The sequence below is a fragment of the Trichoplax adhaerens genome, genomic scaffold, assembly GCF_000150275.1.
Source record: "Trichoplax adhaerens TRIADscaffold_2 genomic scaffold, whole genome shotgun sequence".
In the NCBI taxonomy this organism is placed as follows: domain Eukaryota; kingdom Metazoa; phylum Placozoa; class Uniplacotomia; order Trichoplacea; family Trichoplacidae; genus Trichoplax; species Trichoplax adhaerens.
Genome location: NW_002060944.1, coordinates 1,753,068 through 1,772,635, shown reverse-complemented (window position 1 = coordinate 1,772,635; position 19,568 = coordinate 1,753,068). Strand labels below are relative to the sequence as shown.

General features: G+C 34.0%; 3 protein-coding genes across 3 annotated transcripts; 1 reads left to right on the top strand and 2 right to left on the bottom strand.

Moving 5' to 3' along the window:
• TRIADDRAFT_20833 (uncharacterized protein) lies at nt 1-3,471 on the bottom strand (the record flags this gene model as incomplete). Its single annotated transcript, XM_002109195.1, has 2 exons — nt 1-138; nt 1,708-3,471. 2 exons carry the CDS (start codon nt 3,469-3,471, stop codon nt 1-3), a joined length of 1,902 nt encoding a protein of 633 aa, XP_002109231.1.
• A 454-nt stretch (nt 3,472-3,925) lies between these two features.
• Nucleotides 3,926-5,010, top strand: TRIADDRAFT_53044 (uncharacterized protein; the record flags this gene model as incomplete). Its single annotated transcript, XM_002109758.1, has 4 exons — nt 3,926-4,016; nt 4,300-4,392; nt 4,594-4,695; nt 4,937-5,010. 4 exons carry the CDS (start codon nt 3,926-3,928, stop codon nt 5,008-5,010), a joined length of 360 nt encoding a protein of 119 aa, XP_002109794.1.
• A 1,251-nt stretch (nt 5,011-6,261) lies between these two features.
• TRIADDRAFT_21502 (uncharacterized protein) lies at nt 6,262-11,186 on the bottom strand (the record flags this gene model as incomplete). Its single annotated transcript, XM_002109194.1, has 15 exons — nt 6,262-6,395; nt 6,524-6,586; nt 7,158-7,265; nt 7,587-7,692; nt 7,762-7,824; nt 7,901-8,042; nt 8,148-8,199; nt 8,284-8,386; nt 8,502-8,591; nt 8,702-8,803; nt 8,935-9,003; nt 9,122-9,166; nt 10,057-10,179; nt 10,659-10,751; nt 11,058-11,186. 15 exons carry the CDS (start codon nt 11,184-11,186, stop codon nt 6,262-6,264), a joined length of 1,422 nt encoding a protein of 473 aa, XP_002109230.1.
• Nucleotides 11,187-19,568: the final 8,382 nt, after the last annotated feature.

The following is a 19,568-nucleotide window of genomic DNA, read 5'->3' as shown; positions in this document are numbered from 1 at the left end:
TCAAAAGCCTAAAGGCCGAGTAGTTGCAATTCCTTCTTGTTGACTAATTTGACTTGCAATTTGCGAATACGAAGAAAAGTTTCTCAGATTCCTCTTCCCTATTACGGATCCAAGATTTCTTTCAGTTCTATCGCTAGCCTAAGACATTCATTATTAATTTAAAATTCAGTTTTGAATCATCTAGAATTAAATATTAAAGGGCATTTTAACGCCGGGCAACAATATAACGAGTAAGTTTATCTTAATGGATGCTCGTGATTCTATATATATATATATTAATTAGTAATAGCTTTATGACCTGGTAAGCTGAACAAGAATAAATCCAATAAATGCTAGGGTTATCACAAGCAGTCAATGAGACTGGATTTAGATACTTCAAATTTTACATGAAGAATCATGCATGAGTGGTGCTATGCCGTTTGCCACTACTACCGTTAGTTAAAATCTCATGAGTAAATTCAATAATATCGATTCGATTAGCTTCCCAGAACGATAGTCATACAGAAATTTACTAGCAGGCAATACAATAAAATTTATTTAACTGGCTGGCATTTACTACACCTGAATTTTCATTCATACTTATTGTACTGTATAAAATATAAACTACTTCGAAGCTATTACAACTATGTGATATCTCTATTGCAATTTGCAACCGTGTAAGTTTGATAAATAGCAGCCCTCAATTTTTCTATTTCTCTAATCACGTTTCGAAAGCATCAAACCGATGAAGCCCTTAAAGGGCAAGTACTATACTGCCGATGTCAGATAAAACGTTCCAATTACAGTACTATATGAACATAAATACAATAGGAGAAACGAGTGATACTAAAGCTTCCAATATAAATATACGTTTTATCATGTTATCATCTACAAGTTACAGAAATAGAATATAATTTATCTTTACATTATTGTACCTATCTTTCTAAACTTTTATGATTGTTATCTCACACGGTAAATCTAAAGTACGGTAATGTTCTCACCATAGAAAGGTATAATTTGCTTAAAACGAATTATAACAGTAATACGTAAGTGGCTGATCGATCGAGAAATTTTCAGACAACTGTGTGAGGAGAAAAGTATGATATGCACAGTAACTCCACTACCGACTTTCTTCGTTAAAAATACGCGTACTTTAAAGTAGGAATTTCGTCACTTCTAATCATGTCAGAGTTTTCCGCATCTTTATGAGGGGCCTCGTTTACCATCATAGCTGTTTAGAGTTCAGACCCGATAGGAAATTGAATGTACAAATCATGGTAAAATGCTTCATTCATGATAAGTGAACATAGCAACGGTAATTTACTGATAGTGCTGCAAGATCTATAAATAATTGATTAATATTTGTTATAGTACAATAGCCCAGCTACAGAACCCACTATGCTACAATAGAATTGATTGAACCGGCATTTAATTGACCAAGTGATATATAACATATTGTATACTTTAACTCCTTCAGACAACGACCGTAAATTTAAATGTCATTTTCTATATACTTAGGCTGAGATACGTAGACGTAACTAAGAACGTGTGCATCGAACTCTATAATACAGAATGGCATTAATCTATTTCAGGGAGCTAATTTATCGAATCACGATCAATGTCCATATACACCTTACAGTATCTAATTTTGGTATTATACGCGTATATTACTTGACGTATACTCATTAGCCTATCGTAAATACTTCTACTTGCTTTCTTAATCTGTACCTCGTCAATAAAAGTAGTTGCCAGGAGCTGCTCATGTTCAGCAGTAGGTAGATTCTCCTTGATAGCTTTTGTAGCTCGAGCTAGGACTGCAGCCATAGTATATACATCGATGCTTGCATCGGCAAGGCGGGTTAACAAAAACTGTTCATCGACTATTTGTTTCCCATATTTAAGTAATAATTTTTCCACAGTTACACCAAATTCCTCTATTCGCTGCGTAATCTTGCTAGCAGAATCACGTAACTGAGGAGCAGCATTTTCAATAAGTTCTTCATTGTTAGATATACCAATAAACTGTCTAGACCTTTTAATTCCTTGGTCCCACAGGGTTCCAAAATTAGATATTGGTTCCTTCATCGCTTTTTGAAGTTCTTTTAAGTGATTGCCAGCATATTGAACTCCATTCAGGGCTATGAACAAACGCAAAATATCATTTGTACCTTCAAAGATTCGAAATATTCTTAAATCTCGCATAAATCGTTCAATGTTCGCTTCCCTCATGTAACCTATACCTCCCAAGATTTGCAGGCATTCATCACAAGTATTCCAACCTGATTCAGACCCTAACACCTTGCTAATAGCAGCTTCTACCTGATATTCTTTTATGCCTCTATCCATGTTATTACTTACAGCATAAGCAACAGATTCAACAGCATAATGAGTTATTGCCATCTTAGCAATCTTTTCTTGTATGGATTGGTATTCAATTAATTTTCTCCGAAATTGTACTCGATTATTTGCGTGTTCAATAGACTTAGCAATCAACATTCTAATTAAGCCGGACATGCCAGCTCCCATCCCAAATCGGCCATTGTTGAGTATGTTCATAGCAACTTTAAACCCATCGCCAACCTTTCCAAGTACATTCTCTACAGGAACTTTAACATTATCAAAATAGACAGACGCAGTATTGGAGGATCTTATGCCCATTTTTTTCTCAGGCGGTCCATTAGTAACGCCACCAAAATCTCTTTCTACTATAAACGCTGTCACTCTCTGTGATACTTTCTCAGAATCACTTGATTGAAAAGGAACTTGAGCAAAAACCGTCATAACATCTGCAAGACCACCGTTGCTAATCCAAATTTTATTTCCATTTAAAATATAATGTTTACCATCGCTATCAAGAACTGCTTTGGTTTGGATCGAATTTGCATCAGAACCTGACGACGGCTCCGTTAAGCAAAAGGCAGCAAGCTTATCACCTGAAACAAGGCTTGGTAAATATTTTTCTTTTTGCTTTTCGTTACCATAGAGTAGTATTCCTTTGTATCCAATAGACTGATGAGCCCCCATGAATATTCCAATTGATAAATCGTAAGTTGCAATTATTTCACAGAGTCGCCCGTACTGTGTATTTTTAAGCTCCATACCACCGTACTTTTGCGGTACCTGCAGACCCATTCCACCAAGCTCTTTCAAACCATCGATCGATTTTTGTGATATTGCTTCATCCAAATCGCTTTGAGCAGGGTCATGAACTTCGCGAAAAAACTTCTCGAAGGGATCTATCATCAATTTGATAGTTTCCTTCGATTCCTCGTCTAGGGCATCTGGGAAAGGAAATAATTGCTGGGAATGAATTCTTCCGCCGAAACTGCCCAATGCAAAGGATGCATCCGGACCATCTATTGGTAGATTGCTAGTACTCGTTTCAAGATTGCGATGTGGTATCGCCAACCTCGACTGACGAATTGGGAACGCATTTAAGTTCCTGAAGAATCGTTTATATACTGTTGCTGATTTAACAGTCGATCTCAGCATGGTGATCTGAAAGTGCGTTTCTTGTTTTTGCTTTAAACGTCTGACCTCTATCATCAAAGTAGCACATTGCTGACGTATGCTGTACCGAACCTTTACCATGTGTACTGTACCGTACGGTACTGACCATGGACTCCTAGGGAGACTCCCATAGAGATACTGAAAGTTCATTAACAATACTTCTGTTCCAGTACCGTACAGTACAGTACAGTACTTGGCGGTTCGAAAACAGTACGCTGTAAGGTCCAGTATCGTGCGTACTGAACAGTACAGTACTGTACTGTACTGTACAGTACACTCAGTCAAAGTATGTACTGTACTGTACTTCTACAGCAGTACCAGGGACTTCTAATAAGAGAAGTTAGTCTGCAGTACTGTACTGTACATACATTTAGTATGCCATCGACGCGAGTCATCGATCAAAATCAATCAAGTCGAAGAACGCAAAATAGCAAAAATGAGCGAGCCTTACAATGTTTCTGAAACTAGTGACACCTTACCAGTCTCCAATTATGATTTAATCCGACAACAACAGCAAGCAATAAAAGGTTATATCTCCCTTTTACTGAATAACTATCAATTTTGGGGGATAATCTTAGCAATTTCCTTACCATTCGTAGACTACTGTACATACTCGTATTTACGCAAAGCACAGCTTTGAATCTCCGATGCTGCATTTTACAGTATATTCTGCACGATGCTTTATCGTTAATTACATAAGTAAAGTACTATACTGTACAAATTATATGTAATATCTATGGTTTTTCCTTCTTATTTACTTGTTAGTGATGTAAATAATTATTTATTCTACTTCGTGTCTTAACTTAAAAGAACAAGATGAGGGCCTGGAGACGTTATCTTCCGTCATTGCCCGTCAAAAAGAAATGGGTCTTGCGATTCATGGCGAAGTCACTGATCAAAACGGTATGCGTAAAGGATCTGATTTCGTATTTTTATTTTCATATTCGTATCGTAACTATAACGATAGATTACGCATCATCCAATTTTATGTACTCAACCTCACTCTTTCGTAAGAATCTCATTCGAATTACCCTTATGTAGAGTTTCTAATGTTGAAGGTCTTTCCCAAATACACTGCCAAACTGTAAATTTTTCATTTTCTAGCCTTGATTGACGACATCGACGATTTAACTGCGCACACTACGAACAGGATAAGGAAGGAGACACATGGCCTAGATATTATAAGACGAAAATCATCTACCTGTGGTGAGTCTGTTTGTTAGACTAAAACCTACGCACACGCCCAGTATAGTACTAAAATGCAAGGCATGCCAAAAAAATCAAAAATATCAATAATACTGTACATTCGACATGTAATTACTGCTCTATTACTACCGGACTACTGACGTTATACGACATACGTACATACTGACTAATAAAATGATTCATGTCTAACTTTCCATCTGACATATCTCTAACACTTTTCTCAATATATATTTTCATCTAGGTTTGTATGTGATAATCGTTGTTCTGTTACTGGTTATAATTGTTATCGCGTCCGTTCCTGCAATTTACCAGTAATCAATAAGACCAATTAGTAGGATATACTCGTATGAGTATACAATGATTTACCGCTGCGTCACCTAGTAATAAGATATCTTCAGGTATAGCAAACACTACCCACGTAGCATTCATTGATGATCTTTATAATATTTCGTTCAGGATCTCATACAGTATATACGCGTATATTATACACCTCATGACTCATGAAGCTATTTGCATTGGATTGTCTTCTGAAAGATATTGTGATATATGTCATGCTTGTGCGATCACTCGGTAAACTTCTGTTTTTGATTGAAATATACCAAGGATTTTTTTAAAAGTAATATGGAACATTAAATCTTTACTGTACATAGAATTTCTATAAAATTATTTAGTATAATATTATTTAATAAAGGTATTTAATTTGTTAATAAGCTTTAAGAAGTTATATACAGAAATTTTAGAACGACATCTCAAGACTGCTATCTCAACTGTAATTATATCCAGTGATTTCCTCTATTAAACAAACAGCGTAGTAGTTTGTATTTATCGTACTAAACATAAACGCAATATAAACTTACAAAGTATCAATGATGCTTAATGATTTTGATGTGTTTCATTAATTATGAGATTAAGAAATGACTTGCTGTATGTCAAAAGTATTTACATTAGATGACTGTATTTTGACCTTTGAGATATTAACTTCAATATACTGATTATTTAAGAAAACATATAATACTCATAATATCAATACGATTCGATATCGCAAGCCGAATAAAAAGATACAAATAATAACGGATAAATTCAAGAAAGATTTTATTGTCTACCGTTTTATATATTCTATAATTATGGTCTAGGGAAAATACGATAATACCCATACCTATATATACAGTACAATCGAAGATCACAAACAGAATCAAAAGATATTAACGATATCACGTAAATCTATGAGAGATTTATTATCTACTTTTCTATGAGTTCTACAGTATAATTATGACTACAGTCAGGGTAAATAATATTTTACGGTTGCAATAAGATAATCGCTATCAAGTTTCCCATTAAATACTATATCACCGCCGCCTGATATTATTAACTTGCATTATATAATTATCACTACTCGTATAGATAATAAGCTTACGCAGCAGACTAAGAGAAAGAATCAGATTAAAGGGTTATGGTAACAATTTAGATAAAGAGAAAAGCAGGATTTGATCTGCAAGAATCTACAAGTCAATGTCCATATATGAGAAAGTATATGCACAATGTACACATAGCTAAGCCGTGGCATTACTAAGGCGTATCAATAACATTTAGCATCTCAACAACAGAAGTTAATTTTTCTCGAGGCTTGTTTTTCATCCTCCCAAGGTATTTTTCGTGAGCATCAATTTTATTCCAGTCTTCAAAAGTTACATACCTTACTCCTGAAATTCAAGAAAATGCAAAACGTGCATCTAAGTAATGATATTGACTAAAGCGATACACGCTTATATGATCTCGGATAAACTTATTTCGAAATATAATCTTTCAATCTTTTGATGTTAAGACCAACCTTTTTGATCTAAATACTTTGCAATTTCTTCAAATCCAAAACAAGAGCTGGTAGGCAAATTATCTATAATAAACACGATGCCATTTGCAAATGTTTAGTTCAAAGAATAATAGATGAATACATTTGCGATATGATGCATGTCCCATATAGAAGCTAAGAAAGTGATATTATGTAAGCCAATTGAGTGTTTCTCTATTTCTGCATTAAAAGAAAACTGCAATCGTATGTAATTAAATAATAAGTTACAGTAATGGTAGTACATTAATAAGTCATACAAAAGCCTTTTATAATTACAAGGCAATAAATTAACCATGTGTCGCTGAATTACATAACTAATTAGCATACTAGGGACTTACAGAGATTCGAAACGAATCTTACATTTCTCCATATAATAAAGATGATAACAATAAATGAAATAAATAAATAAAATAATATTAAGATAATCGATATGGAATAGATCATTAACAATTTGTTTACAATTTCGATGCACTGATAACTGCATTGACCGTCGGATATCTTAAAATCACACAGCAAGGCCGTAAATTCGAAGGTCTTTAAAGCCATGAGCAAACGTCAGCGTAAAGAAAATTTATGATGGGCTAAACCTATGATATCTTTCCGGTAGTCATTGTACCTTGCTTCATGTCTTCCGAAATCATTTCAGCAGTCTCAAAAGCGTCCTTCATAGTACTAGCAATTACTCCAATAGGGCCACGCTTAACCCATCCACTACAGTAAAGTCCTTCATAATTAGAAATGCTCCATAATTATTATATGATAGATTTTATACTATTTTCAAGTCTATGTTTTATCTACTACAAAACCAATGTAAAAAATAGCCATATAATAAACGAGAATGCAAAAATTGAATCTATTCGTATCAGACTAGAAAATATATCATTCTACTAACTAACTGACACTTAATGTTATAAACAGTGATTACGCACGCACCTTTAACGAATTGGTCCTGTTTAGTTAGACTACCTATATAATGTATACAGATATTTGACATTAAAATGATAATAACAAGACACATCATATCTTCAAAATGTAGCCCAATTACTTTTGCTAACAACGCGCCCTTTTACATTAGGTATTATTCCTGTGACCGCATCGAACGGAACATTTTCGTCTATAGCGATGCTCTTATAGCCAATACTCGAAATAACCTACAATTGAAATTATACAGGAACTGTAAGATTATACCTACTATAGAAAAGACTAAAATCACAGCCTACCAAACCACAAGCAAGGTCTTCAAATTTTCCTGATCCGACTGCTCGGACGGCTTCAGAAGTTTTCTATATTTTAAGAGTACATTCATGATATGACTGACCAATTATGCAAGACCCTAGAATGCTATTACTGTTAACAAACCTCTAATTTATTTATTTCCATCCGAATCCCACTAACTCTTCTGCAATTCGGCGATGATAGCACTTCCGTAGGACTTCTATTGAATTTCATGTGCCAGTGCTGTGAACCAGTTTGTTGACATAATTCAGCTGTTTTTTCAGAGCTACATATAGTAATATGCGCAAATGATATCTTATAGCAAAGAATCACTACTTCTATCATAAATCTCTTTTAAGTTAATAGGAAATTCGTTTGTTTTCGAACGTACAGAGCTGTTTTCATCATTAATTCAGTTAACCTTCTACGAGGCCTTGCTAGATCTAGGTCAGCACAAAAGCAAAGTATTACTGAATGAAGAGGTAGAACCTCAACAATGTATAAATATTTTACTAGCTAAACTTTACCTGGAATAATGCTATTTAGATCAGTAAATACATTTTTATCTAAGTGCCCATGACAATTTGGTAGCTTTGTTAACTCTCTAAATTCTTTGATGGTGAACGCAGTCTTTCATCGAATGCACAACGTAGAGGATTGAAAATCAGGAATACATTAACATGAAGACAAACGCATTATAATACTTTATTACTATAAATCATGAGTATATATCTCTCTTACAAACCTGTAACGGTCCTCTACGTCCGATGATATATACATTTCTTATCTTACTATTTATTAACGTCTCTAGAGCAGCTCCAGATATATCCGTTTTCTTCAATAATATCCATTAAAATTTAATCACAAAATGAAAAATTGAAATAACGCACGTTAGATATCTATCAATATGAATATGAGTATGTTTGTATGCATATGTTTGTATACCTCCAATACAGCTACCGGAGACAGTAACATCCTCGCGACATCTAACGCAACATTTCCGTGTCCAAATATTACTACATTCTCGCAACTTAGGTCAGGTTTCAACTGTAGTCATAAAATATTAAATATATGAGCGCTACTGCAGTTACTATAAATTCCACATTATTAAATACATTTATGAAGAATGAATCAAGGATCTCGCTAGCAGTATTACAAAAGTCTACATTAGTACGTACGCCAGCCATACTCGGTATTCCATTGTACCAGCCAACAAATTCCCGGGCGGCATAGCAACCAGAAATATCCTTGATAAACATAATTATAAGATACTGACATCCTTACAAACTATTTAGTAATTCCTTTTGTTACGATTATCATGAATTCATGATATTTAGTAATATCAATCTTCAGAAATGACAGTACCTCTCCCGGTATGCCCAGTTTGCGATTATTTTCAGCTCCGTATGCCTAAAATACATGAATTAGAAAACAGAACTACTCTAAGCATACATAAGCCTGGGTGGTCACGCAATAATCAAGATCATCACAGATAGCACATTCGCGTTTAACCGCAGGGTTTTTCCATCAAGTATCTGAAGATTTTTGATATTGTTTACACGCAGTACAGCCATTAGCAATGAAAGTGTAGAACACTGTATAGTACCACAGACTATGGTGCAGTATATTTCAGTGCTTTATTTGGCAAATTGTGATAATAGTGTAAAACAACTGGTACAATTTAGTTATTATAAGGTTACTAATTTTTAAAAGTGATCAATAATCATAATATAATTAGAGCTGTCGCCTACGAGACGTAGCATCAACTGACAGTACTTTTATCTCGGCATAGACTACCGGTATTTATTTAGTAGTCCATGATCTCCATTACTCCACAGTATAGTAAGAGAACCAGTCCAAAACGCAATACCAATTAACTGTCTGGAAACAACGCATAAAAATGAAATCTTGTTGCGATTTTTTGTGACTGTGATTGTTCTAGTTTACTATTAGAGGTAAATTAAATATAATATTAACTTTTTAGTCGATTATATATGATTAATTATAACAATAATCGAATCTCACTACATAACGTACTGCACCTGTGATTACGCAGCAATATCAGCAATTTAAAACATACAATACTGCAGTAACTGATTGTGAAATAGTATTCGAGCTATATTTGCTCAATATTAGCAAATCAGACGTCCATAGTGAATTTATGCAGGATATAAATCGATACATACGTGAAAGAAAGACCACTTTCTGCATAATAATGTACTGATATACTGTCATAATACCTTAGCATAAGGCTTTTTAAGCTAAAACTAAGACCTAGTAATGGCAAATTAAATAATTACCAGTACGACTCCATTGTAAGCTGATCTTAGCTGCTCAACAGAAATATCCTTTCCAACGTTAACGTTTCCGTAAAAACGGCATCGACGTGTTTGCATCAGACTAGTAAAGCCATTTATGCAGTTCTATTTAAGAAATTCATTCTATTAATTGTTTTCCAGAAAAATACATTTAATTTTATATAAAACCGATATTTTGGTATTAAATAATTTCTTAAATAATTTCTTAATAGCATAAATATGGGTAAAAAGATCTACAGTACACACTCCAGAAATAAGAACATGATTACATTTTGCCATGTACGATATATGCGAGTAATCATTGTACGAAATATACGTCGTAAATATGTCTACTGTTTATACGTATACGAATTCATACTGTACAAGTACCTTAAATAGGTCTGCAAGTGAACTGCAACCGAATCACACTAATGTTATTACGCTACAGTATTCAGATCAAGGTAGTAAAAATTTTATTTTTAACAATCGAATTCCATAGATGCAGCTTTAACTTTTTCGAATACCGCCGTTCTAATCTGTCATTATAACAGGGCTACTAAAAAATTTTTTTAACTGTATTCGCGTTTTTCGTATTTACCATTTACCTTGACTTCAGGATGATCAGGAGCTACGCCGTATCGAACAAGCCCAAATGGTACAGGCAATCGCTCAAAAATATCGATTTCAGCTCCGCTTCTCTATTTAAGATGTGTCCATAGCATCGAAAAACAAAGTATAGTCGATCGTGATTTACTGAACAGCTGTAGCTTAAAGTGCAATACAGTTAAATCTGACGTCGAACAGGTAGGTGTAAATTCAGTGAGTAGATTACACAACTACGCGTGCTACTGTATTGCATTATTAAAAATAAAATGATTTAGACACTTAATTGGACATATTTACAGTACAGTATTATTCGACAATACTGTATGTACGCAAATGTACACGTATATTATTCATCTGCTGTATAATCCACGCGCTCGGTATTGATCTCAGAAACCAACCTTCAGTAATTCCTGAGCAGTATAGAATGCGCCCGGTCCGCTGCCAACAACGCAGATCTTATATGTACGGCTGAAATTGCTGAACCGGTGAGTTCTTTTATTGAGATTATTAACATATCTCCCAAGCATATTTGGTAAACTCGTCATTTCTTTATTCAATACCCGAATGAATGACAATATTATTATTATCTTTAACAACGAGCCTGTCAACCTACTGAAGCAACCTGTATCAGGGACTTCTAGCACTTCAGCATCTTCTTATGGAAAGTTCTGTCTGGCTGTCTATTGACATATACAGTACAGTACACTCAGTACAGTACAACTACTGTAAATGTACTGTACTGTACAGTACTGTAAATACCATAATAAATAAATAATACTACCGTCAGGGGAATAAAACCATTAGTCCTGAAGTTCCTGCTACTGTACTGTACAGTGTACACTGTACAGTACGTGTGTACGGAAAGACTTATAGTACAGTACCGTATGAGACACTTTGTAGGTACTGTACTGTACTGTACAGTATACAGTATTAACGGCTACACAAATATACAGTACAGTACTGTACAACTGCTACTGCATGTACTGTACAGTACAGTACTCATTTTACTGTACTACTGTACAGTATTGTACTGTACTATACACTGTACTGTACAGTACAGTATAGCACAGTACAAACTGCAGTGGCTCAAAAGGGACAACACGTCAACACCACAGTAGTGTATTGTAACCCCACTAGATCCGAGTTCAATTCACTACACCACAGTGAATTGTAAATAAGGTTTTATCTATTGACAGGTCTTCATGGCCTGGTCTGTTAAAATGGGAACTACAGTAGACTCTTCAGATTTTTACCGCTGAAACGTCTCAAACGATGGCATTTACTTACTAGAACTTATATATATATATACTCCGGAATCCGGAGTACAAAGTTTCAGCTAATTTAATTAAGATTTTGGCTGTACTCTGAAACATCAATTAAAAATCGATCTGGTCTAAGTCCAGGTATTCTTCTAGTACAGTAGTCCATAGTAATAGTTGTGTACAGTTTAGAGTCTACTACGTGATGAAAAGCCATGAAAAGTCCTATTATACTGTACTGTACCATTCTACACTGAGTGTACTCAATGTACAGAGTGCACCGCCGTAGCATGGACTAGACATCAAAGGGCAAAGTTGCATGACTTGTACCGTACAGTAGCAATCTGCCATTGCGCATGAAATATTACTGCGCACACTCATAACGATTTGTCCATGATCTTCAGCCAATGATTACTAATTACCGTAGTCACGTGAAAACGTCGCGCCCGATATCAGTTCCGTTCGGTCTGTACCCACTCCCTATGTTGACGTGGTTTTTTTCGTCTTTGTTGTGTTTTTAACTCAACTGTGGCCATCAAATTTTATTTCATGGTGATTGACTAACTAAAACAGAAAACTACGATTGGACAAGTAACAAATTTCGTCATGGATGGATTAAAGCAACAAATTATGATCAACCAATTTATTATGGCGACTGGATGTTCCGCTGAGCAAGCTATGCAAATCTTACAGGCATCGCATTGGGAATATGAGGTACGGTAGAAGTCGGGCAACGGTCCGTAGAAGTAATACTATCAACACTAACTTTTTCTGTTATTTTTAAATTAAGTCTTGTGAATGTGCGTGTACTCATGTATCTACTATTTTGTACAGTGTATATCTCTTCACGTATCCCTTTTACCACTTTACTCTAGTATTAGCTAGTTTTTTTATACTTCGAATTTGAGCGTAGTACTGTACGTATGTATACTTCTGTATCCACTTTGCAAACCCTTGTACGCACTGATGTTGTTTACTGAAACTTGCCACGCGTTTTCTAGTCTTTTCGTTCAATTAAATGATTTCTTTGCGTATATATTATAGTCATCATTTAATAAAATGTTATGTTCTCGATAAACTTTAGATCGCTCTTAGCGTGTTTTTCCAAGAAGCCGGAATACCGTGTAACAACTCGGTTAGTAATATATCGCCTATGATTCATAAACATATGGTATCGATCATCCTATATGTTTCAGTACAGTACAGATTGTTTATAAACAAGATACTGGCATTGCTGTAGTGTATTGTTAATGGCTTGTTATTGGTATCGCACTTATATTAGTCTTTGTAAAATGTCGTTTTTATACTGTAAGTAGAAGAGACCCAACTGTTCCAATAGTTTATGAATAGTTTATGCGTGATTGCTCTTTGATATCGATCGTTGGATTATTATTAATGACTTGTAGGTATCACACTTAACCTTGTAAAAAAATGTGGTTTCTTTTACATGTAGAAATAATGATTCTGGTCTAGTCTAGCAGTCCGTATGATTGCTTTTCTCAACTTTACTGTATATATATATATACAAGGGCAGATCATGAATCCACGCATTCACGATAAACTTACCCAATAGGCCAGTACCATAGATTATTAAATTTGAAAATTTAGTAATCTAGGCCTTACTGTCATTGACAAGATACGCACATTTCGATCGTAAAAAGCGAGTCAATATGATTAGTGAACATTTTACAGTACGCAAACGCTTGGCTCCATCGAAGTAGATTTTTAGCCACTCTAACTACGATACAGATACAGAGCCACATTCAGTTGTTTGGCAGCACATTAAATGATGTACAGTATACAGATACTTAATCCAAGTTAATAAATTATATATCTATATTTTCGTGATAGATACGCAAGTTTTTAGGCAATTTACAAAGATGTATGACCTTTAGAATTCTTATACTGTATACTATTTAGTATTTACAGTATCTGTATTTACGTTAGTCAATACCAATCAATATCATGATGGTGGTACTCTTTGCAAAATTTTTAGGTCTGTGCACCAACGAATACCCCAGCTACACCTCCGAATTTTCCAGACGCTTTAGCGGCATTTTCGAAACTTCAAGCATCTGATACTTCACCGTCTCAAAGTTTATGCTCAAGCTTACAGGGCTGATACGTTGAGAGTAGAGTTTAACTGGCGCGGAAATAACTAGCGCTATAAGAAAAGTTCCTAGGATCTGCACTTGCTATCCTAATACAGTACTAGATGTATGATTCCCGTAGGCTGAAAGTAAGCCACTTTAATTCGCGTACAGTATCAATATATCGATATTTCGTATCATAATCTGCTGTGACCTAAGTTGTTCTCCTGTAAAATTAGTTTTCACATGAACTTAGTGTTGCCTTTTTTGTTCGGAAACGTAAGATAATTTTGTCCCTGTTATTATATGCTACAGTATACAAACTACTGTAAACACGTATAACCTCTAATTAGCCTCGCTTCTTATCATTATATCAAGGGATTCTTCAGTAACTATATGCTTACTCAGGTATTTTTTAATTTTCAGAAAAGGTTCTCTTCTTTTACAGTACGATTTATTACCTATTAACGTAATATAAAAAGTTCTAATCGGTAATTGCCATTCTGTACAATACTTCGATAGGCAAATCATACCCATAATTAACAACTTATGGTTACGCACGATATACTGCACAAGTTATTTCTCTACTTAGATAATTACTAGCATTCAGCTTTCATTTGGACCCTTGTCTGTAATAATCAATACTAATTGTGAGCCCTCATTCCTGTGAGGGCATATTCTACGTATTCATGTTATGTAAATACTATCCTTTAGAAGAAGTACCGGACACTTATTGCGTCTTGAAAGTACCAGTTGTTTTCGTATGCGGCTGCGTTAATAGGCTTTTACGAGCATCACGTAGCCTTACCAATTTTCTGTTGGTATTAACCGTAAGATAATCGAAACAGGAGAAAGTTCTCGTGAGAATTGTGTCGATGTAATTTCTCAAAATTCACAAACAGTAATTCACTTGTACTAAGTACGGTTGATCTCGCTTCAAAGAATTACTTGTGCTAGCACCCTGATATAGTAAGGGATAAAAATGTCAAAAAAAAAATAAAAAGAAAAAACTGGAGAAGAATATATATATTATCTGCTTTGCTTTCTAACGTGCACTTCCCTTGAACACGGAATTGGTAATAACAAGTATCGTTTTAATCCACAGGACAGTATGTGTAAACTGAAAATGTTTTACGCAAATTTCACGAATTTACTTCAAATGATTACATTCGTATACTCTACTGTACTGTACAGTACTGTGCTACAGTACCAAACTACAATAAAGAATGACCTTGGTTTAGGTTAAACATCTAGCTTTTGCGCATGACCTTTAAATGTTCAGTTGCGACCTGATCACAAAGTTAAAGCGAAAGATTGAGACGTTTCATACCATACTAGTCCAAACTCCCGTCGCTTTGCTGACGGTTTACGATAATGTACCCATTTATTAATAATAATTAACAGATAGTATTACCATTCGACATTATACGTATCCCGGTAATAGCCGGGTACTACTATATTTCAAACAGATTGATTTAATGTACGTACTGATCGTGCATTTCCACATTATTCACTTCGCTTTCGCCTATCAGATCGCTGACTAACTGACATTAGAAACACTTTTTGTTATATGATATATAGTAATCAAAAAATAACCGGGACAGGGGAACTACAGTAGGGTAACACTACGAAATGCATGAGAGCAATAGAACTCATAGTACCTACTAATGTGTATCAATCACTTATACCTTCTCAATAATATTTACAGAAACCCTAGAGATCATTCATTTATATACCAATTCAAATTTCCTTAAGTAACTTTCGTATTAGTATGTTTACCGAATAAGCATGGTTACTATATACAGTATTAATGCTATGTTAAGATTGGTAAGCGAAACTGTCAAATATACGTTTATGCTCAATTTGTTAATAAAATTAATAGATAGTATTATCATTCGATATTATATATATCCCGGTAATAGTAATGTACTATGCTATATTAAGATTACTTAATAATCCAAAGCGCATTATGATAACTAATGTACGGTGATGGACATACCAAGTTAAGATTAGCAGGTACTGGTACAATGCCCTTAGTACTGTGGTAAATTCTATACCAATCATTATAATGTGTCTAAGGATCGCTTGCGTATGCAAGCAAAGCTTGCCCTGTCGATAACAACCGTTATAAGAAAAATGTAACAATCAAAATGGCTGAGTAGAAAACTCTATAACGATTCTATGTTTATTCAATTTTCATCAGAGCATTAAATCAAATCAAAATTGAAAGGCCCAGTGGCCACCCTTAGCGATATAACGAATACTATTTCAAAAATCAGTACTCTGTAGAAATGACTACCTTAGAGATATTCGTTTTACATGAAGAAATGTTGAGGTAAAAAGTACTGTAAGAATCTTATACTGACCTATTGAAATGAACCCATAATCAGAGTCATCTAACAGTAGTATAAATACCCCCGTGCCGCTCGTTTCAAGCGAGGGTGGGTAAGATGGCTAGGATTGTACTGTAGTGTACTGTACAGTGCACAGTACTGTACACTATGCCAAACAACACTACAGTATACTGTACTGTACAGGACATTGTACAGTACAGTATGATATTAGTGAACAGCTACGATACTATGGACTCTACAGTTCTGTACTATACAGTACAGTACAGTACAGTATTACGGCAGTTACCCATACTACTGTAATTTACGACCCTTTCAATTAAACAGTATAATTATTACCGGTTACTAAATTCTCTATTTTCATATTGCTTGAATATATGGTGCAGTATTTATATTAATGATACGAAGCACAGTAATGCATCACTAGAAGTCGATATATAACAGACTAGATCAGTTAAGCATACTGGCTTAATTAGAAGTTAGATATTTTCATTTAGCATTAGTCGCTGAACTTACAAACTATGAAGCTCATTCACCGTTAAATAGATTTAAATAATATTAAGATTCATCAGTTTTTGTCGAAAGAGTTTATTAAATTTGTAATTAATACGTACCATATAATACTGTACTGTAGTGTACAAACTTTAAGTAAATGCATATGCATGTGTCAAACCTGTGTTGCAAATTCATGTCCTTCAGTGATATATGACTTATACAATATAAGGGTACAATAAGCTAGCTACAACTTGGCATCTTTAAGTAAACATATCTTTTAGCAGCGAAGAATTTAACTATTTAGAGTACCCTTTGCCTAATCTTATGCTTCTCCATATTGCTAAAATAAAATCCAATAGTAGTCATAATGCATCAACCGCTAAAACACTTTTGCTCAAACGTCACTGTTTAGTGATATTTTGTCAATTGCTATTAGTGCATTAAGTTAGTACGTACGTAGTACCGTACCATATTTGACCAAGGATATTAATAATGGAATACAACAGGACGTAAAGACAGGAATCAACCTGACTCAATCGAAAAAAGTCGGGTATATCTTGATCTTTTTAAAGTAATCGGCTTCATAGATTAATTATAACTTAACTTGTGAGCTATCGCACGAGAACAGTATTAGCCCAATGCGAGTGTATCTGCTAACCTTTAGCTCAGTTCATCTAGAGTGACATTAAATATTTATTGATATTGTTGCTTAATTCATAACTTGTTGATTGGAAGGAATTTGTTTAGTGTATTTGTTATACCGCTTTAATAGAAGATATAGAGCACTGCGCATTACATCATACCATACAGTAAGAATGAAACTCATATGTGGTGGATTTGTAATAGTGTCAAGTAACGCTTTATTAACTTTATTAAACGAAGGTACAAATTCCATGGCTCTAATAAACAGGCGTAATATAACTATGGTCAAACATAAACTGTCCATCATAATCAGCTTGCCATGACAGAGAAAATGCGATTCGTATCAATGCTATACGTACATAAGAGTTGTACAGATATGCAAGTAAGAATTAAATTTAAGAGAATCAATATTAATTAGATAAATAAAGTTTAGCCTTTAAAATTCATCTACCTGTACTAATATGGGATTCACAATAGTAGAAAAAGATACTCTAAGTGTTACAACTGATTAATCAATTGAATCATAACTAAAATTTAGATACCAAAGATCAAATACAGGTCTGGAAATTATTCCGTTTCACTTAGAGGAATTACGTTGTTTTCATAAAATTTCGTATTTCTGAAAAATGAGAATGCCAATTTTATAATGCAATAAAGAAATAATAGTACCTAATATGCGGTAAAGCAGAACAGTATATAGAATGCTACTAAAGTGCTTGAAGCGTGATTATATTATACTGTATATAATCACTGTGTTGCAGTAAGTTGACATCATATCATTGCGCATAGATTCCTAATAATGAATAACTGTCTGTCAAACTATCACTGACTACCTTATTTTGATACCGTACAAAATAATACCAAAAGGGACATTACTTTGAATTAAAGTATTTTATGTCATCTCATCTTTACATTCGAAAATTAAACGGAAATCTGATCGTCCTTTATGATGTTTACTATTTTAATTTCGAATATCATTATATGTTTGGCGCACACTGTATAGTATATGTACCTGCTAGTCTGCTACTACCTGCTATAATACAGTCGCTATAATTGCATACGAACATTAATCGAAAATCCGATCATATTTTATGACATCTCACAATTTAAATTTCGGATGTTACCGCATATAGTATGCTGAACCATGTACAGTATAACTAATGCTACCATAATACAATTACTATGATAATTCGATTTATCTAGTTTAGCAAATGCAGTAATATGTACAATACAATATCATACGAAGATCGATATCATGGCCTCTTTAAAAAACGTACTATAAACTAATGAGTGATTCTTGCATTTCATTTCCATATCACTATTAAACATAAATTATATTGTACTAACCGATGTTATGAATAAGGAATTATGGCTTGTCAGAATTACAGTATAGCATTTTAATAATGTGCATAAGCGGGAATTCAAAATAGAAAAGCTTCTTATTAAATAAAACTCTCATTACAGTAATCGAATTTCTCTATAAATTTCAAATAGTCAATCTAATTTTAAATAATTTATATTCTCTCCAAGTTATATAAGAACAACATAATAAAAACTACAAAGTTATAGATGAAGAAGTTCTTGCTAATTTACCATGCACATAAATACCTTATCATGAATGATTTCTTCAATTTGCCTTTATATGTAAGCATGCCAATTATTAATATCATTAACAATATTCCAACCGTGATAATAATAGGGAACACTAAAAAATTAAGATTTCACAGTCTTTATGATTTTTTATTTAGAATACTATAATACATAGTTGAAATATTGAAACAGCAAAGGTAAATAGGTCTAATTATCATCATATATTTATTTATTGTAAATCAATACATATATAAAGTAACAAATGAAATGATTGTGTTACCATTGATTTCACATCGATAGCCGGTATACGGAAAAGGACAACTATAAAATACGCAAACATATACGTCTAATTTAGTAACTATAGTGCCTGCTTAAATAAACTAAAAATTTTAGTACCGGCTTTAATCTTATCTTAATTAGATAGCCTGCTACGAAAGTAAAGACCTTACGTGCAACGCGGCTGACCATCGATATCCATACAA